At 39.3% G+C, this 24439-nt stretch overlaps 1 protein-coding gene across 1 annotated transcript; it reads left to right on the top strand.

The window, feature by feature from the left end:
- Positions 1-517: 517 nt before the first annotated feature.
- Positions 518-24439, top strand: snx17 (sorting nexin 17). Its single transcript, XM_085372095.1, has 15 exons — positions 518-1311; positions 5134-5208; positions 6916-7033; positions 8454-8518; positions 10237-10347; positions 12566-12656; positions 14689-14776; positions 17847-17916; positions 18506-18598; positions 18894-19097; positions 22707-22835; positions 23185-23262; positions 23403-23477; positions 23567-23608; positions 23711-24439. The coding sequence occupies exons 1-15, from the start codon at positions 1252-1254 to the stop codon at positions 23810-23812; spliced, it is 1401 nt and encodes a 466-aa protein (XP_085228221.1). The 5' UTR covers positions 518-1251; the 3' UTR covers positions 23813-24439.

Here is a 24439-nt window from a genome sequence, read left to right as displayed (position 1 = left end):
TTATGGGATTTTAACTAACATTACCTGCTTCTGTACGCTCTCTGTTACACACAATCACAAACAATAGTATAAAATTATGCCGTAAGCATTTCTAGCTGTAGAAAAAAGGTCAAATAAGAAATATTACAAAATACAAAATATTTTTAATATTCAAAACATTTGAAGTAGTTTTTCACGTCTTCGAATATTTTTTTTTAAATATAACGTTTAACTGTGTGTGTTGTAAAACTAGCGGAAAAAAACATTTTTGACTAATGAATTTTGACTGCGCGTTCACTGTCAGTTCGGATTGGACCAACTAACGGATTGGATCAAATAACGTAAAACTAATTCTAATACAAAAAATACCCTTTGTGTTATGTTTACAAAATATTGTGCCATAAAGTAAAATAACTGTATGTCTTGGGGGTGAATTTGTGTTATTTTAATTGCATAAACTGCAGTATACACCCGTGTGCCGACGATAAGATGGTTTGACCCAAAACCTTGATCTGCCAATACGTACGCTGAACACAGAGTGGCCGGACGGTGGGGTAGCCTCTGGTTTCTTACGCGATATTTGCCACATTTGCTCTATCTATATACCTTGTCGCTGTTTAAACTTTTTTCCGCAAAGGTAGGACGTCGGGAAAGCAGGAAACGTTCAAGTAAAACTGTCCGCTCATATATTTCGAAAGGTTTACCATACGGGCTGTGCGGCGCTCTTGGGCTTGCAAGAACCAACTGCACCTTTTATCCAGCAACTTCATCTGGTTACGCTAATGAACTGAATTCACTGCACAGCTTGAAACTGAGTTTTGGGTTTTTTTGTTTTTTAACAAATAGGTGATTTTAAAGGTTTTCTTACAACTTGCCTAAAGTGAGTTAATAGGATATTGTAATGCTAACAGTGAAGGTGTAATTACACTTGCAACATGGCTGCTACTCGAACGGCAGAGGGAAAAGTTTAACACTGACGTGGGAGAAGTTTAACGTTAGTGCGACTTGGTACGCGAGTTGTTGTCCACATAATAAAGTCGTAAGCAGTCGCCCCGTAGTCCGGCAACAGTATCCCCCCGGACTCTCAAACCAGTGGCTGAACCGAGAGAGAGACGCCTCCTCCTCCTCTTCGTCCTCCTCCTCCTCCGTAGTCACCGACGTTAGTCACTGCAGTGGACTTTGTGGGGAAACTGTGGTGTCTTCCTCTCCATCGCAGACTGTGGTGGCGTTAAAGGACTTATCATCTGGGAGCTGCTTGTGTTTCGAGCTAAGATGCATTTTTCCATACCCGACACAGAGGTTCGTTCGGGAGAAAACGGTTCGACCTACGTGGTAAGCACGACGTTGTGTCTTTCTTTTTTGTTGTTGTTGTTGTACCCGCTTTAACCACAGACTGTGTTAATGCTTGTTTCAGCTGCCCACATGTCGAGCTAATGTCAGTGCGGCACGGGCTCCAGTGTTTACTGTGCACAAATTATTGGGAAGGCGGAACTGCTGGGTTATAAATCAGCTATAAACATTACTGTGTAATCATGCCATTTATGCTTTGCATAGGTGATTAAAAACTTGATTTGTTGTATTAAAATTTGAGCAAATTGGGCAAAAAATATTTTAGCATGATTCTTTGAGACATCAACAGAAAAGTAATGTGGCTTTTATCGTGTTCAACACAGTTTCTGCCATTTTACCTTCATCTGGCGGATTAGTTCTACAGTATAAACATATAGCATCATTATGCCATGTCTGAAGTTTAACACACTGTGATTTACCCTCAAAGCTTTATGCACAAACTTGCATGTGTCCCAGTCTCTTTATAGGCTCAAATCAGCCACAACAAAGTCTCTTTTGTTTTAAAGGTTTGAGCCAGCACCTAAATTCTTAGTGAGATTTGAGGTTTGCTTACCATGATGTTGCCATCTCCCGTGTTATTTAGAAAAAGAGAATACAGCCAGCATTGCTTTAACTTCATCCCTTAACTAGCAGTTATATATATCAGTCTAAACTATGGTAGTCTTCAAAGCACATTGGGAGCTGCAGCATAATCTTTATGTTTATTTTCTTCTTTCTGTTTCTTATTGTGTTTAATGTTGTTTGAAACATGAATTACCATTGTGCTTTGCTGTGTTCTGAAGTGAAGGTTGATCAAGGACAGCCGTAATAGCACCATTTTCTTTGCTATTTATGAAAAACCCAGTGACTGACAGTCAGGATACATTGTATTAATGTTTGCCAGATGTAGTGTTTATTTCTCAAAGTTTGCGTCAACTCAAAAGATTTCTTCCTTGTGTTGCTTGATTATTTGGACAGAGACTATAAATATGATCTATTGGTGATTGCAAGTTGCCAGAAAACTGCTTGGGTTCAAGTTGAGATGGATAATGATTTTAAAGATGTCATTATGAATTGTGCTTCCATTCCTCATCCATTTTCTTATTTGTTCCTAGCAGTAGGCCTTTGCAGGTTTATGGCATAAGTACAACAGTTTCATTACTTCTGAACACAGAGTAGAAAAAAGGTTTGCATCTGACTCAGATGTGCAAGAGCTCCACTGCCAGGAGTGGGACGTCATTGTTTAGCAATGTGCGACTGTCAGAAAACCTTGACAGCATCGATGAATGGAACTGGAAAGCTCAGAGCTCTGATGGATCAGATCATTTGGAACCTGTTCTCGGTTCCCAAGTTTGCTTCTCCTCATGTGTTGATGTCGTGCAACAAATAATTAATAATTCAGGATTTTTATAGAAAACAGTGTCTATAGTATTTATTAAAAGTGTTTTTGTGTGTCAGGTCCCTTTGTCCTGTGTGTGTGTGTGTGTGTGTGTGTGTGTGTGTGTGTGTGTGTGTCTTGGAGTAGGTATAATAATATTTGAATTGGCACAGAATTAGGAAATAAACATAAAAAGCTTTCCAAGAGAAGTAGTGGACATGTCGAATAATTCAGAATTATTTCCCTCTTTACAGTGTTCTCCACGCGTTCCTCACTGATGTCGTTCTCTGACGTATCTCTACTTAACCAAGCACATTTTTAGCCTGTACTCCAGTGGGAAAAGCAAAGGCCTTTCACCTCTCAGCTGGGAGTCCTGTGACTGTCACTGTGACCTTCCCATAACCAGCTGAAAGGAAGGGACTTTGCTTGATTGTAACACTGAGAGATGGGTTGTGTACCTTGGAACCAGTAAGCCGCAGAATTTGCCGCGTTTGCAAAGGGCTTTCTTAGAATTAAAAAGGCCTCTTTTTTATGGCAGTGTTCCTGGGTTGTTGTTTTTTTCCGCTATTACACTTCTGCCTTTATTTCAACCTAATTTTTTTAGTGTTTGTGGATATGAGAACAAGAGACTTTGGTGTTACATTAAGTGACGATAACTCATTTACTCAGGATGAGGAACAGGTTTAGACTTAGCTCTAAACTAGTTCATTATTCATTATTCAAAGTCTGTATTACTTTGGTTTTTGTTTTGTTTTTTGAAACCATGAAAGCTGTGCTCAACAGTGTAGCTGTGTCAGTTGGCTCCATGTACTGAGCCAGATGTATAAACTTAGAGACACAGAGAGGTTCCCTAAAATGTGCTAACAGTAGCAGGTATCTTGGAAATCCTCTCACAGATACTGGTTCACAAGATTAGATCACATATGGTTTTAGGGGTTAAAGTGGGCAGTGATGAAAAAAGTAAAAACACTGACAGTTTTGTTTCTAATAAGGGCGTCTCATATTAAATCTGGTCTATCTCAGGACTGAACATTCAGTGTTTTGATCTGATTACAGCAATGGGATCAGACAGCATCTCACTCCTTTATTAAGAAACTTTATTATGACACAAATTTTAGATTAGCAGCTGGATTATGAAATCAAAAGCTTTTAATGATGAGGAACTAGGATCAAAATGTAACACTATTTAATACATTTGTAAGAGTTTGGGGTGCAGAAACAAAGATGAGTGTGGGAATATGGAGGAAAACATATACAGCCTCTTGAACTGTCCCCAAGTTGAACTGCTTGTAGCCACCAAAAAAAAACTCGGGTATTTTTTTTTTTTTGTTGTTGTTGCACTTTTGCATTTTTAGAGCCAAGACATTCTGCATACTCATTCTTCCTTCCTGTCAGGATCCTGCCTACACAGACATTTTTTTTTTTGTCCAAGCCTTCCTCTTTTGCAAGAACAACTTTTGGCGTGATATTCTTGTTTTTCCCTTTGATTGTTTGTGCAGTTCAGCAAGAGCATGTACATGTGCAGTCAGAAACTGTAAAATTCCTTTTGTGTGGACAGATGACCCGCCATGTTGACTGCAAGAATTAATTGAGATAGAAAGGGAAGAGGATTAAAGCACTACAGCAGTTTATGTCTTGATATCCAAATATGAAGTCTTCTCAGTGAGCTTGTTGTTCCCTTATCACTGTGCACAGCCTGCTGGAAGCTGATTGGGTTTTTTTGGGGGGGGGGGTTAGCATATGAAGGAGGAAATAATAATTCTCAAATTCTTAAGAATAATTCTTCACACAATACTAATAGGATTATTCCATGTAGGTTGTTCTGTAATTGATGCATTACATTTTTATGTATATTTGGTTTACTATCGTACTTAATGACATGAAAAATTTCTTCCTTGCTTTCTGTGGCTGGCTCTCAACATGAAGGCAAGCAGATTTTTGGTCTGCTAGCTCCAAGTGGTTGTTTTGTGGAGGAGTTTTCAGTGACAGCTCCTGTCAAAACAAGCAAAGTGTCTCCAGAGAAGGAGTTAAAGATTCCACATGAAATACTTTCTCTCTATATTAAATGTCTGGATGAGGCAAACGAAGCGGTTTGGATTGAAAACTGTGCAGCAGGTTCTGTTTTCCTCTTTGGATGGAAGTCGCTGGAATATGATTGAATCCAGTTCACACTTCATTTGTTTGGTCTAAGAAAACAAAAGCCGAGGAAGCACACTGCAGTGGGATAATCAGATGAAATCAGTAGTGAAACTTGATGCTAAAGGTACAGGGTGGTAAATGCTGATTCTTCCAGCGTCTTTCAGCGGTTGTGGTTTTATTTCCTCCATGCAAACACAATGCCTCTGAAGTCACCAAATCACTGTTGGGTGTGCATTTAAAGAAACAAATTCAGCACTCGCTTTATGCTTTTTTTTACATAGTCTTTGTCCTTATGTCTGTCCCCACAGGCCTACAACATCCATGTCAATGGTGTGCTGCACTGTCGGGTACGCTATAGCCAACTTCTTGGCCTCCATGAACAGGTAAGGTTTCAGCCATGTTAATATACCAACCACACTGTCAGTGTGCTTCAAAGCACGTTTTTATGTGTGGTGCTCTGACATAAATGCCATCACATCCACCCATGGTGACCTTTTACTCGTATTTGTGTCATACGGTCGATACGCCAGCCTCCCGTCACTTTAAATCATGACTACGATGCCTTGAAGTCTTTGGCTTCCGCTTTTCCAAGAGTTCCAGCTATTGGCTGTAAATAGACAGTATTATGGGGGAGGTGGGTGGGGGTGTGTGACATGGAAAGAATGTTCTTGGCCTTTCTTACACTTTACCTGCTGGGAAAAGGAATTTAATCTGAAAAAGAAATGTGGTGGGAAAGTGTTGAGTTGTCTGTTCTTGAGAGTTGTTTGGTCTCTGCCTCAGCTGAGCTTTACACACAGCCAGACTGATATTTCAGAGCTGTTAATAGGCAATTAGTGTATTCAGTGTTTCACATGTGTTTTTCTTTCTTGTAAAGATGTGTTTTTAAGTGCTTTGTGCACTAAAATGTATACAACAGCATAAAACATGGCCCTAAAGGAGTGCCCAATGCCCCTTTTGCTTATACACATTACAAACTAAGAGAGCTAGGGCCAAACTTTACAATCTCCATCCTCAACTCTGTGTTATCATCCTGACAGTTGCTGTTGCCTGGCAACAGGGAGTGGGAAAGACACACTCAAATCTTTAAGCATCAACCCCAAAGGGCTTCCTGTGGCATACTCATGACCCCAAAACACTCCACACTTGATTGTGGTGCACACACTCGTCTCAGTTATTGCTCAGAAAATTAGATTTTTTTTAAGTGCTTCTCATGTGTTTTCTCCTGTAATGATTTGCAACACGGCAGAATCTGTGCTAGATTCAAATCCTGTTTAAAGCAAACAGTAAAAAACAGGACAAGCTCTGCCAAAAATGCTCCGCATGAGCTCACATGTATTTCAGATGTGACAGACTTTTATGAATCTGCAACCTGTGCTCGGTGTGTGTGGCTGTGAAAGCTTATTTGTATGTGTAACCAGTTGCTGCCTCTGGCATACTTAAAATACCACAGGGAAATATGCAGAGGTGAAAATCGCCTCTTTTCCTCTAGCACTCGCTGTGGTCTGCCTTCATCATAGCATACCTGCAGCAATATGCAGGTTAAAAATTAAACCACATAAACGTGTTTGATTTTTAGATCAGACACCAAATGGTGTAAGACTTCAATCGTTCAAGCTACCAGTGCTCAGATGATAGAAAATGGAAAGAAATGAGTCAAGAAGCTGGAAGACAAAGTAAACTTGGAATGACTAGACATTCAGCGTTCCAGATGTGTTCGTGTGTGAGTGTGTCTGTGTCTGTGTTTGTTATGCACGGAAACTCCAGCAGCTAGCCGTTGAAACAGTGCTTAAAATAAACCTGTGATTCATCTCAAACAACCTCAATGTACCTCTTAGAAAAATTAATCCACAGATCTTTAATTCAGAAGACTGCTGTTCTATAGCAAAGTTATCATTTTTAATAGTTCAAACTTAAATCTCTTTTCAGTAATTATGGCTTCGTTAAAATAAGAATGTAGCTAGCAGACTGCTTGAACAAACTCTGTTTTCTCTTAAAACCAGAGAAATACTGGTTTGCGAGGGTTTGTTTTTTCCAAGAGTGCCGACTCTTTGTTCCCTCCGAGCTTCACAACTTGTGGTTTGCATCAACAGATAAAGAAAGAATATGGAAGCAATGTGGTGCCTGCCTTCCCCCCAAAGAAGATCTTCACACTGACCCCTGCTGAGGTCGAACAGAGGAGAGAACAGCTGGAGAAATACATGCAAGCTAGTAAGTTATTCATGCAGAATAAACTTTTCACAGATGGCTTGTATTGTATTTCACTTCATTCAGATGCAGAGTGGTTGTTTAAACCAGTGTTTAAATTAGATAGTGTTTTTTAAGTTGCACACATTCCCCTCTTTAGTAGTGTGTGTGTATAACGAGTCTGTGTTTTTAAAACAGAATATTTGCAGGACAAACACGGTTTCCTTGAGAGCTTTCCCCACAGCAATCACAAGAACAAGTTTGCTTGGTGTCTGCAGGGAGTCCAAACATGCACTGTTCTCTTCATGCCACATAAGTGTGAAAGAACTGTTAATCTGGGCATAGTGTCTGAGCAGGGACACTGCTTCAGTTGGGAGTGAAATGTTGACACACCTTATGAAGAAAAATATCGAGACCCAGAATCTCAAAGCTGAAAGTGTCAGTAATTTAAATAATTTTTTATTGATTTGAATTTTTTAGTAAAGAGATTTTTGTTTTTTTGGTTGGTTTTTTGGAGGAAAAATACCCGGCTTTTGTACCATGAAGAATAATTAAAATCTTTGGCATGGTAAAACCAAGTGGAACACCTCGTGACAGTTTTAAAAGCTTATTTAGCATCAGGTCAGTAAACCCATTCAGAGTATTTCAATTCGAGAGGGTTTCGGCATATTACACGTTGTGCAAACAGGTCAAAGGTGAACTATCCAAGTACACACATACACAAATAAGTGCAACTGGCAGCAACATGGAGGGTTGGTTTTAATCCTTTCAAGCACTGGAAGTTACAGCAGAACAAGGGATCATTGTTTGAGTGCATATTTGCTCATAGTCTGGGAGCATACGCATTCAGGGTGTTCTTGGCTACAAGTTCACTAGGTTACATCATGGTTTTTGACATAGTTATGGAAAATAAACTGACGCAAACACAATATGCACTGATGCAGATGGCTTCAAAATTTCCCTTTTTGTCAAGTGGAGTTTGTGAAGTTAGTATACAGGATGACACACACATGCTCACACTAAGTCATATTGTATGTTATGTTAAATGCTCTGCTTTGCCACTGAAAACTGTGTCAGGAATAAATGAGAAGCCAAAGCAAAGGAGAGTTGCTCATTCAGCCTTTTATTTACTAAGTATGGTGTGTTGGAGCTGGTTAGTGGCAGTTAAGGTCGTTGATCCTTTGCCAGAGGTCAGCCCTTCTGTCATAAAGTTTTTATGCGCTAAGCTAAATTGCCTTTACAAATAACTTGGAAGGTATGACCTATTTCACAATAGCAAGCTCAAAAAGCAGAAAACTAAGAAATGGGAAGTGGCTCCACCTAAAAACATTGATGTTTATGAGTAACCCCCAAAATTGCATACCAACACCAGTTAGGCATTCATGTAGTTGTGTTACTTTCAATTATTGCTTTACTGTCCTTTGTTTTGTTTTGTTTTTTTCAGTCCGTCAGGATCCCTTGCTTGGAGCCAGCGAGTTGTTCAACAGTTTCTTAAGGAAGGCCCAACAGGTTGGTGGTTATTTTATATCTAACCTGCATCAAGCTGTTGTCGGTCAATAGGTCTGAAAGGAGCAATGCACCTTATACTAAAATGCTGAGGCAGTTATTTCTGCTTCACTAGTAATTACTTTGACATTGCGGTGAAATTAGGTAGTGCTGTTCTTGCTGTTTATCTATCGCAGCAGCACACATACACTTTCTTGGATTGTGTCATCTGTACTTGTAAGCTTCTGGTTAGATGTGTCAGATCAAGACTGGCCTGCATGCTGAAACATGGAAAATGATAACATGAATCATGTAACAAGTCTTTTGTTAAACACAGCAACTTAGTTACTGTGTGTGTGTGTGTGTGTGTGTGTGTGTGTCTGTGTGAGAGACATCCAGCTCAAAACAAGCTTTTTCCATACCAAAAAAATCTAAGCAGGTTTTCAGTTTAACCTGATTCTATGTCATTTCAAATGGATGGTGTATTCATAACTTATTCATAGCAGGTTGCATCATTTAGTCTGTGACTTGCATTACCCGAGGCTGCAAATCCATTCAGATTCATCCATCTGCAGCCACATCGCACCCATTCTCCTGTTTTGTTTTTTTCTTCCGCCCTCTTCTCCTCTCAGATTAGCACATTAGAGTCAGTGTTTATGTCACTTCTCTCACGTACTGTGAGGAAAGCAGGTCTGGAATAGGAGATGACTTGCCTCCCAGTGTAGGCTTTTCATCTGTGCCTTCTGTGCTCTCAGAGACCCCCTGCTGTGGGAAAAGGGAAGATGATAGATGATTTAGCCAGGAAGACGAGAGAGAGAAGAAGCTGGAGTCATCCAGTTCAACATTGCACCCTTAATATAAACGATGAGATTATTTAATCATCTTATCATACGTTTTTCTTTTCTTTTTTTTAATGCAGACTTGGTTTAATTAGTGTTAGAGGCCTTTTCTTACATAATGATATTGCTTTTACCTTTTTAAGTAAGCATTTTTGTTGAATGGTGCTTTTTTTTTTTTTTATTGTTTTGTAATGTGTAGTCAAATCGTGGCTTTTTTTTTTACAAGTTTGTTATCCAAAACAAAAGACTGTATGTAGCACTATATCCAATAAACATTTCCCTGCTTTTGAATATCTTTATGGGGTTTTTCCTTTTGACTGTCGCTTGGACAAAACAAGGCAACCCTTTACTAAAGTTATGGTAAATATTTTCATATTTTCCAAACAGTATGTAGATAACAATCAATTACAAAGAAAATGAATGTGATCAGTATTGTCCAGTCCCCCAAAAAGTTAGTGAATAATTAAAGGTGATTTTAATAATTAAAAATATTTAATTACTCGTTATTGTGGACTGTTCATTGCACAGGTCCTATTCTTATATGCACTAAATAATTCCCATATGTGAGCCATTGCCTTTGTTCCTTCTCCATTTGAGTTAAACCATAACATACTTTGAACATCTTTCAAGCTTTTATGTCAAAATTGACAGTAAAGATAAAAGTGATCAGACTGAATGGATTAAATTTTGTTTGAAGTGCATTATAAATTTGTGTTTGAGAAAATGTTACAGTGGAGGGTCATCCATTGTCGGAAAGGGTTTGGGGGGGAGGGGGTGGTTCCCCCTCTAACCAGACAGAGTTTTTCCGTCTGTGTGGCTTGGTGTGATTTTTGTTGTTGACTGATGGGAATGAAAACATGTAGCTCACCCAGAAAGTTGAATTCAATCCTTTTGTTTCCACAGGAGACCCAGCAGATCCCCACAGAAGAGGTTGCAATAGATATCTGCCTCTGTAATGGCCAGAAGGTCACAGTCAACATTTTCACATCATATAAGACGGAAGATGTGCTTGATGTAAGTGCTGCATGTTTAAAGTGAGAGTAAACATGTTTTTACTGTTTTGCACAGTACGGTGCTTTTTAAGTGCCATGTTTGTTGAAATCTTGCTTAGACAGAAAAATATTTACATGAAAAAACTATAAGTGAATACTGCTGTCAGCTCCATATCTTGATATAGTTAAAAGAAACTAAAGTCTTAAACTTTTATCTGTTTGGTTTCAACTTTTTTTTTTATTAGTTCTGTGTGTTTGGTTGGAGAGCACATGGACAAAATTCAGCCCTGAGGGCTGGAATTGGATGAACTAGATAAGTCTGCGCTGCTATTTCACTCAATTCCAATGCAGTGTGTTTGATCAGTGACCCATGCAGTAGCGTATATACCAGGACACTACCAGAATGTAGCGTATTTTAAATATTTATGTAGGCATCTAAGCAAGTTATAAATATTTTCATTGTAACCTGTGGCCATGTTTCAGTTCAGTTATTTAAAGTGTGGCCCATTGCTTATTTCATTTAATCCCAAAAGAGCAATTACAATGTGCCAGTGAAACAAATATACAGTATTATTATCAAACAGCTTTATTATATGTGACTTGTTTTGTTGTTGTTGTTTTATTATTTTTTTAATAATCTGTGCAAGACATGGTGATGTCCAAACCATTCAGTATATGCACTTCACCTGTACTCTTTATTCACCATAAACACACACTAAAGTACACACTCTAACTCATCCCAGTAAACATGGTGATGCCTCAGTGGCGTGCACTTTGTCGATCTTGGCTGTAAATCAAACTTGTTTGAGTCTCTTATGAAAGTTTAACCACAGTTAACCTCTGATCAGAACAGCAGCTGTCAGAGCACACAGATGGTGTATATTTTAGTCAGGGTTTCTGCCTCAATGTAGTATTGCTTAATTATTTTACTAACTAAAATGCTAGATTTTTTGTTTGTTTGTTTGTTTGTTTGTTTGTTTGTTTGTTTGTTTTGTCTAGGCAGTTCAAAAACTCTACCAGTGGTTTGCATGTGGCTTTGTTTACCGTTAAATTATGAGAATTACAACTTCAAAACCAGAAATGTGTAAAATGTAAATAAAAAAAAATCTCATAAACCCACATTTTAGTCACACAAGAGCACAGAAAACAAATCTGATTTTTAAACTGGGGCATATTGTTTCATTTGAATTGCCCATCTGCTAAGAACCACATCTACAAATTGCAGAACAATGTTAGAATAATGTTCCTTGCTTTGTGAAAACTTTGAATATCTCATCATCTACAGTATATAATATCAAAAGATTTTAAGAATCTGGAGAAATTTCTTTGCTGTCTCTGGGCCAAAGCTCGATTAAAATAGACTGAATCTAAGTGGTAAACTGTTCTGTGGTCAGACGGAAAAAAAAAAGTAAAGTTCTTTTTTTGGAAAACACAGATGTTCTGGGTTAAAGATGAGACACCGTCTGGCTTGTTATCAAGGGTTAGTTGAAAAGCATTCATCTTTGATGGCGTGGAGGTGAATCAGTGCCTTTGGAATTGGCAGCTCTTAAATTGGGAAAAGCACCATTAATGCTGAAAGGTATAAACGGGTTATAGAACAACATATGCTCCCATCCAGATGTCCTTTTCAAGGAAGCTCTTGTATTTCAGTAAATATGTCAGCAATACTAAACTGCTTTGTGGAGTTCAGCAAAAATTCCACCACACCTGATGCCAAAAACATTAAAGGTCAAACTATGGAATGTGAGCAGTTTTATCTATTTTATAGATCTTTTAGTCAGTTTAATCTTCTTTCCTTGGTGTCCTGATACGGTAACCTGTCTTTGAAGAACAGGAACAAACTGATGCAGTCAAACTAGTCAGAGAAGCTGATTGGCAAATTGCAGTTTAACCTAGTTAAACTATTTATATCAAACAGTTGCAGAAGATGACCATTAAGCAATCAGCCAAACAATGACTCCCACCCTTAGTAATTTCAGGTTTGCAGTCTCTAAGCATTACAGAAATGGCTTTGTCCCAGCTGCTATTAATCATCCGAATAAGCTATAGCAAATTGTCAACATAAGTATACTATTTATTTATTTTTAATGGAAGTCTATTTTTTTTTCTATTGTTTTTATCTCTTTGGTTTTTTTAGTGTAGTATTTTTAATCTGCTCTTTTTTTAACCTTCTGAAAAATAAAGCTCTGATGAAACGATTGATTGAATGTTGCTGAAATTAAATGTTATTGTTTCTGCAGGCTGTTGCGACAAAGCTTGACCTCCCAGATGACCTTGTTGGTTACTTCAGTCTTTTCCTGGTTCGTGAAGGTGTGGATGGAAGTTTATCATGTAAGTTCAAAATCATAAAAACAGAGCCATAAAAGCAACTTGAACTTGTGCAGCATCCTCCCGTTTCTGTTATTGCTGGAAAGTTTTCTTTTGCGTGCTACATAAGCTGCAGAAATGTTCCCTGATAAGAATTGTAAAGTAAAGTAAATTGTAGCAAAAATCCATTTGAGCTGAAAGTGTAGTTTGCCAGCAAATGTTTTAAGGATTATCTCTCCAGCTAACAAGAGCCATAAAAAAAGAGCCATCATTTATTACTGCTGATTATTTATGTTCTAGCTGGAATTCATTTCTCAGTAACCAAAAGAGACGATTCTCAGAAGACACAAATCACACAGAAATAAATGAAAGTAGGATTTTGGTGTAAACACTTGAACTTTCATTAAGAATTGCTAGAGAGTAGATTCCTGTGGAACCGCAGGGAACTTTATTCTGGCAACAAGAATACGGCTGAGTGTGTTTGTCTCTCTGTTCTGAGAAATACTTCAGTTTAGTTGAGGAAAAAAGAAAAGCTGTGTATCGCCTCTAGAGGGTTTATCTTGAATCCAAATTCTGCTGTATTTCTGTCTCTAACTAGAATGTATAATAAATTTTTTGGGGGCTGTTCTGACTCCCAGTGAGAGTCAGCTATTTGTTGGCTGGTGCATGCAAAACATTTTGTAGTGCTGGAGTGTGAGTGCGCACAACATCCTTTTTGCAGTGTTCTTGGCTGAAATGCATGTTGTGGTTTACCAACAGTTCCAGAGTGGTACCACATTTACAGGCGTCTGATTAGTAAAGTTATTGTTTTTCCAGACTGCAAGAGGAGTGTTGACTTCCAGCATATTATAAATGTGTTTTTTTTTTTTTTAAAGTACGCTGTAAATGGAAATACACAATGATACTGTTTCAAGCCAGGGCAAAATCATTTTTTTGCCCATATACATTTTGTGAAGACTCTGTAGCAGTTAGCATGTGGTTTGTCCTTTGTCTTTTTGTTGTCAATGTTACTTACAGGACCGCCTCAAAAGACCAAATGGCCACATCTCATGTGGCTCAGTTTCACTTGACGCACATCATTGCAAAGTATTAGCATTCACATTCATGTATACCCCAGTGACAGAGGAAGAGAGCCCTTTTAGGTCAAACCTCTCCACAGTCTGAGATTCTCATGGTTTCCACCTGTCACATGCTCGCCTCAGAGAGCATCGATACCAGGCTGGAAGTGAACCCAGATGAACTCAGAGGGGTCTGTATATTTTACAGACGTGTTGTTCATCCTGCCATTTAAATCTGAGGCTGAGTGATATGAAAAAGAAGAGGCATGTGCTAAATATGGCTAACAACGCAGCAGGTCATTGATCAAGCAGAACTGATGGTGGGATGATTGACATAACAGGATAATGAGAAAAATTCAGGCAGTAATTTCCCTGAGGTCGGAGTGTTAGTCAGGATATAATGTAAAATATTACGGACATGTTGAGAAGAGCCAGGATGTGGTTTGAATTAGTGCTGCTCTCATTTGCTTTTTGTGGCATTTTTAGCTTTCCAGAGATGATTTATTTTGCTTAAAAATGTCCCATTACATGTTAAGTATTGAGTTTGTTTCTCTTTATGCCAGATAATTTTCAACATCAAAGTAACCACTCTGTGTTTCTGTTTTCAGTACACAGCCCCTCTGCCCATAAAAAAGACAGAATACACTTTTATAAACCTAATGGTAAACTAAAGGGCTCTTTAGTCATCTCATTTGTGTGTATTTGTGTGTGTGCACTGAGCACATTTATTGATGGGTGAAAACAAAGTAGCAGCAACGACCTTCAGTCTGCTTCACTCTCCTTAGGGAACTGACTGCAATAAAATAGCTGCAGATTCTGGGTGCATGTACACAAGAGCCCTTTTAAAAAAGTATTGTCTCACACACACATTTTACCACAAGTTGTATCCTGCTGGGGCCTGCACAGATGGTGTCTTCCCCGTTGTAGACATTGTTATCCATGTCTTTGGTACCTGAGCTACATTTATGATAAATTCTGCTTTTTTTTTCCTCTTTCAGTTGTGCGGAAGTTGCAAGAATTTGAGCTGCCCTATGTATCCATTACCAGCTCGCGGAGCTCAGAATTTCACATAGTCTTACGGAAAAGGTATGTACCTCCTCTTGTTCACATTATGAGTATGAATCTGATCACGTCTTGTTTTCTTTATCTGTGGTAAAGCTCTTGGTGTAGACATGTTAAAAGAGAAGGTTAAAGATGGGCTGCTAGAAAGGTTACCTTTTTTGTTGTCAGGGAGAATGATGATCATCACCTGACAGTAAGTGGGCTTGGTCCAGAAAATGTAATGAAATGACAATAAATTCTACATCTACTTAAATTTCACCACTTTGCAGTTTGTCTTTGCAGTAGGTATTCCTTACAGCTACAGCGTCTACAACAATCAGTTGCACTGATCCAACAAGTTAATCTTTGAACCAGAACTAAACCAAAACATTAAAGGACAAAATAACTGCAAACAAATTTATATTATATTTTATCTTGCTATAGATTTCATTTCATTCATTTACCCTTGGTGCAGAATGCCTGTTGCAATTTCTAACATCTTCGTTACCAATTAACTGGATAACCAGAGTTCTGATAAATCATTTACTCTGAGATTTAAACTTGTTCTTGGGGTTCATCGATTACCAGCTTTCGCTTTTTTATTTACACAAAATTTAGCCTGAAAATAAACAAATAGATTCAAATATTTTATATAATTGAACTTCTCACTTCACGAAAGTCACATTTCCAACAGACTGTTGTGCTGCATCAGTGTTTTGTTTTGTTTTTTTCGGGTTTATAATTTATTTGACTGGGTCAGGGTTCAATAAACATCAGAGGAAACTAAATGTCAGCACAAGAAATGCATCAACAGTGTTTTTTGCTGCAGATATCTGTATTACTTTTCAATTAACAGAAAAACCCACTGAGTCTGAGCTGTTGGTGTGGAGAGCAGTGCACCAGGAATTGCATGTGTCACAAAAACGGGGGGGAAAAAGTGATAGAATTAGTCTTAATGTTGTTCTATTTGAGAGAAACGGCTAAATAAACGAGAAGATACTAACTGCTCATTCAGTTTCAAGCCTACAGTCCAGTCCGCTGATTTGTCCGCTTTTTGTCAAGATAACTTTTATCTGCTTCCTCCTTTTTCTTTTCCTTCATTATTCTGCCTCCTGTGGACTCTGGAGGTACACAGGATGTTTACTTTCTTTCTGCCTTAAGGAAAGTCTCAGTCCTGCTGACCTAGTTTCGCTGTGGAGTGTAGAAGAGTGAGGGGAAGAATAAACGTAGAACTAACAAGTGGCGGTGGAGAAAAAACAGACCCCCAGTGTATGAGATCCAGACGAAGAGGAAGAATGTAGGGAAGAAAACTACTGAAAACCTAAAATGTATGATGCAGTTCTCTATTGCCAAGCTTTATTCAAAGCATCTACAAAATGAAAACAGGATTATGAAAAACAGTCAAGGTTAGTGAGCGGTACAATATAGTTTATATACTAGTAAGATTGTAGCTTTATGGTATTTTCAGTCTTTGTATGCGGTAAAGAAGATCCAGGAGGTGGTTTGAACCAGTCCAACAAGCAAAACTATTTCTCTCAACGGGGTCTTTAAGTGCACTTTCCATTACATCTGATGAGACAAAATAAAAGGACTCACCAAACACAGTGCTTCTGATTCCACCACCCATACTCTCTTGCTCCCTTTCACCGCCCTACGTTTTACTGGTCGTTTTTGAATTGCGGATGTGGCCAAGTAGCTTAACATTTCCTCAAACAACTGCTCTATTCAACTGTTCCTAATAGCACCCCAGCCAAGCGCCTACATGTTAAGTTTCACACCTTTGCGCTAAACTGTTGGGAAACATGAGCTCAAGGACGATTTTATTTAAGAACAAACGTAAATACAAAATGTAACTGGGGCAGGAAAAATGCCTCAGTTGTGGTGTAAAGAAAGTGTTTGCTTAAGACATTTCACAACCAGCAGTGAGGAAGTGATACATCTAAATTGTATACTGTTGTTCTGGGTGTTTTTAAAAACATAGACCCAGATCTGATTCGTCTGTCTCAGTCAGATAGAATTTTTTGAATTTCTTTTTCAACATCATGTTCTGATTTTCAAGCTGGCCTCGGGCTCCCACACATCTCTTTGCACAAACGTACAAGCAGTACTTCTAATATTGCCACAGTGCTGTGTGGAAATTATACCATTTCACTCACATCCTTTCAAACTCAGCTGTAAATAATTCTTGAGGTGAATGTTTGCATGCCTTACTCACTGACTGAGCTGATTTCTCCATAAGTCACTCATTTCATGGATGGAGTTTGACTGTACACCGGACAGACGTCTCCATTGCCTTGTATTGATAAATACTTGCTCCATGGTACAAAGTCCATGTGATGTGAATAGGGCTTATAGTAGACAGTGAATTGATGGCTAGCAGTCTTTTGTTCTCTGTCCTGCTCCTTGCACGTTTAGTTTATGGTATCAGTCTGATCTGAAACAAATAGTAGCATTATCAGTATTAAGAATGCAGCTGACTCCTTTCTGCTGCATGTACATGCATGTTAGAAAAGACCAACTATTTAAAAGCCGACATTTTGGCAGTTGACTGGTCTGGAGCATTCAGGTGTGTTAACACAATGCCCTAATCTTCCCAGGAGTGTACATCCCAGCAAAATTCACCCTGAGGCCAGATTGTTCATGGTCAGAAAAACTGCAAAAAAACCCCCCAAAACCAAGAGCTACATCTCAGACTCTCTACACCAAAGTATTCTAGAGTGTGGGGCCATCTGTCTGACAGCTAAAGCTCGGCTAAAATTGGCGAACGCAACAAGACAAAAATCCCAAGCACAGCAGTAAATCTACAACAAAATCAAGATGTTGCAATGGCCCAGTCAAAGTCCAGAACTGAAGCTTATTGGATTGCTGTTGCAGGAGGCTAATAGCGGTGAATAAACTATTGAACTGAAGCAGTGTTGTTAGAAAGAGTAGGCCAAAATTCCTTCACAATAATGCCAGAGTCATACAGAAAATGATTACTTCAGGTTATTGCTGCCAAAGCTTTTCACATGACTACAGTACCCCCCTTAGCTCTCTTCAAATCACTCAAAGTTGACAATCAGGCTGTGTTAATTCTGCTTTATTTGACACTGTCTTATTTTTTTTGTCTCTTCAGCTACTGGGACATGGCATATGATAGTGATGTAATGGAAAACAGAGTTGGCCTGAATTTGCTTTATGCCCAGGTAAGAGGCTTCATCACTTAGGTAAACCAGACACTGTTTTAAATTAAACTCCCGCTGAGATGTGCACCCAAGCAGAAAATTTAAATTAGACTTGATTGTATTTGTTTCCAGATTGCATCTGTTGTATTTTATTGAGCTTGCTTGGTGCCAGCCTCTCACCAAGAAAACTGAATCAGCAGCTGCTTCATCTTTTGGTTGCCAAATGCTTTTGTGCATCCCCTGGGATCATCCATTATCGAAATATTGGTGTCAGCTTGTTTTAACATTGCAACACCTTGAATCCTCTCTGCGTCCCTCTTTCAGAAGAGATGTCCTTCCTATTATAGTAACTTCCCTCTGCTGTAACAGTTGTCTGATTTTATTAAGCATTTTCGGGGCGGCAAGTTTGATTAGAATCTGTAACCTCTGAGCGTTGCCTCTGCGAAGCAGTATAGTGCCAACGAGCTTGTGCTTTTGTGCATATTTTGTTGAGCTGCACTGTTAACATGGCGTTTTTAGTGTTGTTTCTCCTAGCAAAGGAAACTCATTGACCTGAATTATTGTATTTGTCTGTGTAGAAAAATAAACTTCCTGTTTGTTGCTTCACCAGACAGTATCTGACATTGAGCGAGGCTGGATACTCGTCAACAAAGACCAGCACAGGCAGCTCAAATCGTTGCAGGAGAAAGGCTCTAAGAAAGAAGTAAGCAAGGGTGCCTCTTTTTGACGTTTCTGCCATTTGAATTTTCTTTGCCAGTTGTCACTTAAATCCAGCTGATGCTCAGAAATGTCCTTGTGCTAGGACAAATCTGTAGACCACGGAGAATACTCCCTCTAGTGAATTCCATGTTATGCAATTAACCTAGTTTGCCCCATAATATGAATTTTTAAACACATCCCAGGAGAGAATTTCAGAATTTTCTATCAGGGATTAGGTAAGCCTAAAAAAATGACATCTAAAAATTGTTTGGTTGTTTTTTTTTTCTTTTTTTCCTCAGTTCATCCATCTAGGCCAGACCCTCAAATATTATGGCTATATTAAGTTTGACCCTTGTGTCACTGACTTCCCCGAGAAGGGCTGCCAAGTCATCGTCAGCGCCGGAAACAATGAGCTCAACTTCCATGTCAAGCTGCCTAATGAACAGATGAAAGAGGGGAGCTTCAAAGTTACTCGCATGAGGTGCTGGCGAATCACATCTTCTGTAAGTGGAAGCGTGAATGCATGAGAGTTTAAGTGTACCTTTATTTTATCAAGATGAAGGCCCTCCTGTTTCTAAAGTGGCCTATTGGCATTGCACCAGAAACAAACCATAGTTAGTTTTTTAGCATTAACAGCTAGCTAAAAATGCTTACCTCCACACCATCCATTGTCATCAGTCCAATTACCCAAACACACAGCCCACACAAGGATAGTGCTGAATTGATCTTTTGTATCGATTAACACCTAAAACAGTATTTGAACTGCAAATTGTCTGCTGGGAAAAGCAGATTCATGCATTGAGGGGAAGTACTTCCACACCTCTGTAAACAGTTACATGTGTAGAAAAAAAGTGTAAATGTCAAGTTTTATTTCTCGCGCGTTTCTTTAATACACTGAATTCAAAGTAAGACACCAGATAGTACATGCACGCTTCAGTTTTATCTCAGTAGGGTTTTTTTTTTCATATTTCAAGCCAGTTTTTGCTTTTAGTCTTTTTACCCTCAGACATGATGCAGTCTCTTCAGGCAATCACAGAAACCACTTATTGCTGTCTCAGCCTGGTCTTCTGCTTGTTTTTCATGCCTTTGAATTAATGCTGCCACTTCCTTCAGTAAGTAATAAAGTAATATCAGTGTGTCATGTCCACTGGCTGCTATGGTATTAAGGTGGAGTACTTCTGGTCATGAGCTGTTCCTCCTCCATGCTTCCTCTTTCAGTCAGTGAATGAAACTATTTTTATCATTAGTCTGTTGAACTTTGTTAAAGCATACCACTTGTGCAGTCTCTTCTTTACCTTTTATATTAACAGAAAACTCAAAATCAGTCTAAATGTCAACTCTGCATCATCTGAGCCATCTGTGAGTTCCTTGTAAATGTTGTGATGGTGAAATCATTTACTAGCTGAGTGTTTTTGCTTCTTGGCTACTTTGGAAATTTAATGCATTTTATCCATTATCTTATTCTGAAGTGTGCTGAAGTGCAGAAAAACCTCAAAAAAAGCTATCAGACAGTACTAACAGCTCCACTAACACTGAATTAAACCCATTGAAAGTGTGTTGGTTTTTTTTGGGCGGTGAGTCTAATGAAAGTGTAATGGTGCTACATCACACACCAAAGATTTACGAGTTAATCCATGAAGGTTCTGTTTCAACTGTGACCTTAAATCAATTGATCAGCATGAGATGGTGCCAGAGTCCCTCGAGCATATGACTGGAATTGATTGATCAGGCTAACATATTGCTGGTCCAATGCCCAGCATTTAATGAGTGTTATCTGTTGCATTGATGGCGGGGGGGAAGGAACAAAAACCATCTCTTGTTGTCATTTCCTCAAATGTTACAGATGGAGGACTGAGTCTCTCTCAACTGGGCGTCTGTCTCAGCAAAAAAACAAAAACATTTGGTTTGTGTGGGCAGCTACAGATTCCAGTTTAGGTTGAAGGTATCGATTCTGGAGCAGGAGGTTCCTTCTTGGTCAGCACTCTCTCAGTCTATGACAATGTACATTCAGTTTTAACTCATTAAAGGACCTTCATTGTAGGACATTGTAGGACCTTCAGCACCACATATTGAAAGATTTAAGTGAGTGCATGTATATTTAAGCCTATATCTAAACTTTTAACCCTCTGTGGATTAGAGAGGTTATTAAAGCTGTATCCTGCATAATCATTCCACCATGGAAAAAGAACAGTTAAAGGAAATCATCAAAATTACCAATTATCATGATATTCATCCACATGATGAATAGATTTAAACTTCTAAACATAAGTTAGTTGTAGTTGTGGTAGATATTTGCAGACAGTGGCGTTAAGATAACAAAGACCGGGAATGTTGGAAAGTCTCGTGTTTGTGATTGCGTCAGCACTCGGCTATTTTTGTGCACAGATTAGATTGATGGTCTTATACCATCTTTTCTTTGCTGTATCACAAATACTAAACAATATTTAGTTTCAGCTATACAGATTTTGTTCTTTCTGTGCATTTTTCAAAATACATTTGATCCCCTTTTAAAAAGTTACAATTTCAAATGGGCTAAATTTAACTCATTAATTGGATTTATTTTTTTTAACCTTATTTGACACTTCAGCTCTTAAGCCATCTAGAAAAACGGCTTGTTTTGGGAATGTAAAGCATCTCATTAACCAGTATTTGTCATGAACCGAAGTTCCGTACACAAGCTGGACCCAGAAGCAGAGACAACACGCACAGGAGTACGAAAAATAAACTTTATTTCAACTAAAGGTGTCCCGGAAGGGTCAAAGGAAAACACGCGAGAAACTAGAAAAACCAAGGGACCGGGGGATGAGTTACGCAGGAACGCTGTAATCGGGACTGTGGGAGGCTGCAACAGAAAGAGGAAGAGAGTTACTGGGAAGCAGGGAAATAGCAGCATACGTGGGGGAGAGTATGAGTCTTACAGTCAAAGCGGGGCCGTGGGAGCCGGAGGGAGGGGTGAGGGTCCGCGGGGGAGCTCCAGGAAAGTAGAGGTGATTGGTACCGGAGGCGATCCAAACTCCAGACGGGCAGGTGGACAGGCAGGTGGCTCAAAAACACGCCGAGCTGTTACCTGAGCGCAAAGGAAAAGATTAGCGTTTGTTCAGGTAAATGAGGGTTTTCACAACTGTCTTCCCGTGGGTGTACGTTACCGCTGTGAGACGACTAACGGACTGGCGTGGAGCAGCTGGCTGGGCTGGATCAAATAGTCCACCTGATAATTGCCTGAGATGGGATGCAGGTGTGGAGTTAACAGCCACACCCGTGGGCGTGGGCATCCCATCAGCTCCTCGGACACCGGGCCGCGGACCATGACAGTATTGTGCATGGAACAGCTGAAATATGCATTTTTTGTGTTTGCACCCAATCGTAGCAGAACAGTCTATTTTACTACTGAGAAAAGCATTACTTGAGGCTCTACCCGCACAATTTCTGCTGCCATTTGAAAGATGGAACATTTAAATATGTCATTTGAATGGAGATGGGCAAAAAAGTTCACTTTTGTACTGCGTTTGTGTTTGAGCATTACAGTCATTATGTGTATCAAAGAAGCTTTTACAATTCTCTAAGAGCTAATGATGTGGACACGTGGCATCACATCTAAAATTGCAATGCATCCTAGCTTGTGTGTTACAGACTGAGCCCCCACACTGCCAGGCGGGGTGATTAATTCCTGAGCTCATTCTCAGAGGTCAGAGTCATTTAATGAGTCCTTTCCTTAGCAGCCAAATATTCAAAACATCTCATTTGTTGTAGCTCTGCAAGACACCCCCCCCCCCCCCAGTGAAGCAGTGAAGGGCAGACACTGCTTAAACGAGGAATGAGGGCTTATTTCTAGGGAGCGTAACACACCCATCACAAATATTTCTTTCATGTTATCTTTTAGCCTGCCTGTCATTTGTGATGCAGGAGTTCAAGAATAGCAGCTTAAGGAGAAGACATGCAGGGTAGAAAATGAGATTTAGCTCCAGCGACGGAGCTTATCCGCTTAATATTGAAAGTTTGATGCTGGTTGAAAAAATATTGAAATCGGTTTCTTTGTCATTCTCAAATGTAAACAGAAGTGGTCGATGATAACAGAAGGTGACTTTTTTTTGTCTTTGTTTTTGTCACTGCAGCAAGTTCCAATTGCCAACGGTACAACCAATCCCTGCAGCTCGGGTCAATTTGAAATCAAACTCGAGCTCTCCTTTGAGTACCTGATGAGCAAGGACCGCCTCCAGTGGGTCACCATCACCAGCGACCAGGTAGGAGGATGATGGATAGTTTCACTTTTATATAGATAAACTAGATCTTTTTTATTCATTAAAGATAATTTTTCCCTTTGTGTATTTAGAATTTTTTAGTTTCTTAAGGTACTGTACATAATCCTCTTTAGTGCTCATTGGATTACCTCAAAAATGCTGCGGCTCAAGGCTGAAAACAGCCGTGTTGTTTTGTTTTTTCATAGTTTAGCTGAGATTTTAAGGAGGTGTAACTGTAAGTTGCTTGCAGCTCATTATGTGATCGGCCATTTTTAGTGCGTTTTGTTCTTTTTCAAACTATACAGGCTTGCTGCTTTATGTCTGACTGGTTTCTGTGTGGATGTGATTGCAGGCTATCATGATGAGTATCTGCCTCCAGTCTATGGTGGATGAATTAATGGTAAAGAAGTCCGGTGGCAGCATAAAAAAGGTTTGTGTTGACTGCATTTAACAACATTATGCCATCATTTTGTTTTCCATACATATCACAGCGTTTGTAAATGTATAAGTCATTCATTTATAGCTTTGACATTTATTCTATTTCTTTTGACATCTTCTGTCACATTTCAGATGCTGAGGAAACGACACAATGGCTCCATCCACCGGTCTGACAGTCAGCAAGCTGTGAAATCTTCCCCTCTACTGGTGAGAAACGGGATAGCATGCCAAGTTTTTTATTCTCAGCTGTAGCTTTTTTTTCTTGACTGTCTTTTTTTTTTTCTTCCATGCTGCAGGACTCCCCTGATTCAAACCGTGAACAAATTGTCAAACTCTCAGTGAGTACCTTCTTTGTCGTTTTTACTGACTAGCTAATAAATATTCCAATAAATTAGCATCAGCTAAGCATTAATTATACTTATATTGATTATTCCATATAGACCAAGCTGACCTCGGTGTCTCTCAGAGGGGTCAGCGCCTCCAACTTGGCAAACAACATCAGCAACTATGCTTTCGAGGGAATCGGAGACGATGACCTGTAACCCACAATTCCCCTTCCTCCCCTACTCATTCCACTGTTAACGACAAAGATTACAAGCTGAGCTGAGCCGAGCCGAGCGGTCCACGCAGGCGTCCGATTCTGCAATATTGTAGCTACTTCCCGGAGAATTTGCTGCCTTAAGCTCTCATTTAATCTTTGACGGTGACCTTTCATGATTTAGACTCTGAAGGGTAATCTTGATTTGCATTTTAGTTACAATCATCATATCATCCAGCTCTCTTATTGAACTTATCACGTCATTAACGTACGTTATTCGAAGATCCTGGATTCTTCCCTGACTGGCTGCGTGTCCGTTTCCAACCAGAGAGCCAACTGTTTGGTTAGACCCGGCACTAGTGAAGATACAGCAGAACTGGACGCAGTTGTTCTGGAAGTTACCAGGCATATTTCTGAGAATGTTCTCTTTAACTCAAAATGTAGAATATTTAGAGCAACTGCTTAGCTGCGTGACGATCAATGTTCGGCTTTGCTATATACCAAAATGCTTCCTCTGATGTCAGTGGTCCTCTTGTGCGTCATGCTACATGTGTGCCAAGTTAACAGAGATCATCAGCAGGGGTTCATTTTATATTAGACATTAGAGTCACATGTATTCAGATGTAGTTCG

The sequence above is a fragment of the Diplotaxodon limnothrissa genome, linkage group LG15 (assembly GCF_057381915.1).
Source record: "Diplotaxodon limnothrissa isolate DT_005_m linkage group LG15, D_limnothrissa_male_GT1.1, whole genome shotgun sequence".
NCBI classification, from domain to species: Eukaryota; Metazoa; Chordata; class Actinopteri; order Cichliformes; family Cichlidae; genus Diplotaxodon; species Diplotaxodon limnothrissa.
The sequence above is the reverse complement of the archived record's forward strand: the minus strand, read 5'-3'. Positions and strand labels throughout refer to the sequence as shown.

Coding starts and splice junctions, on each gene's coding strand:
- snx17 (XM_085372095.1), top strand. CDS start 1,252: ATGCATTTTTCCATACCCGACACAGAGGTTCGTTCGGGAGAAAACGGT. Junction 12,657..14,688: donor TGTGGATGGAAGTTTATCAT/GTAAGTTCAAAA, acceptor TTCCTCTTTCAG/TTGTGCGGAAGTTGCAAGAA. Junction 23,609..23,710: donor AACAAATTGTCAAACTCTCA/GTGAGTACCTTC, acceptor TATTCCATATAG/ACCAAGCTGACCTCGGTGTC.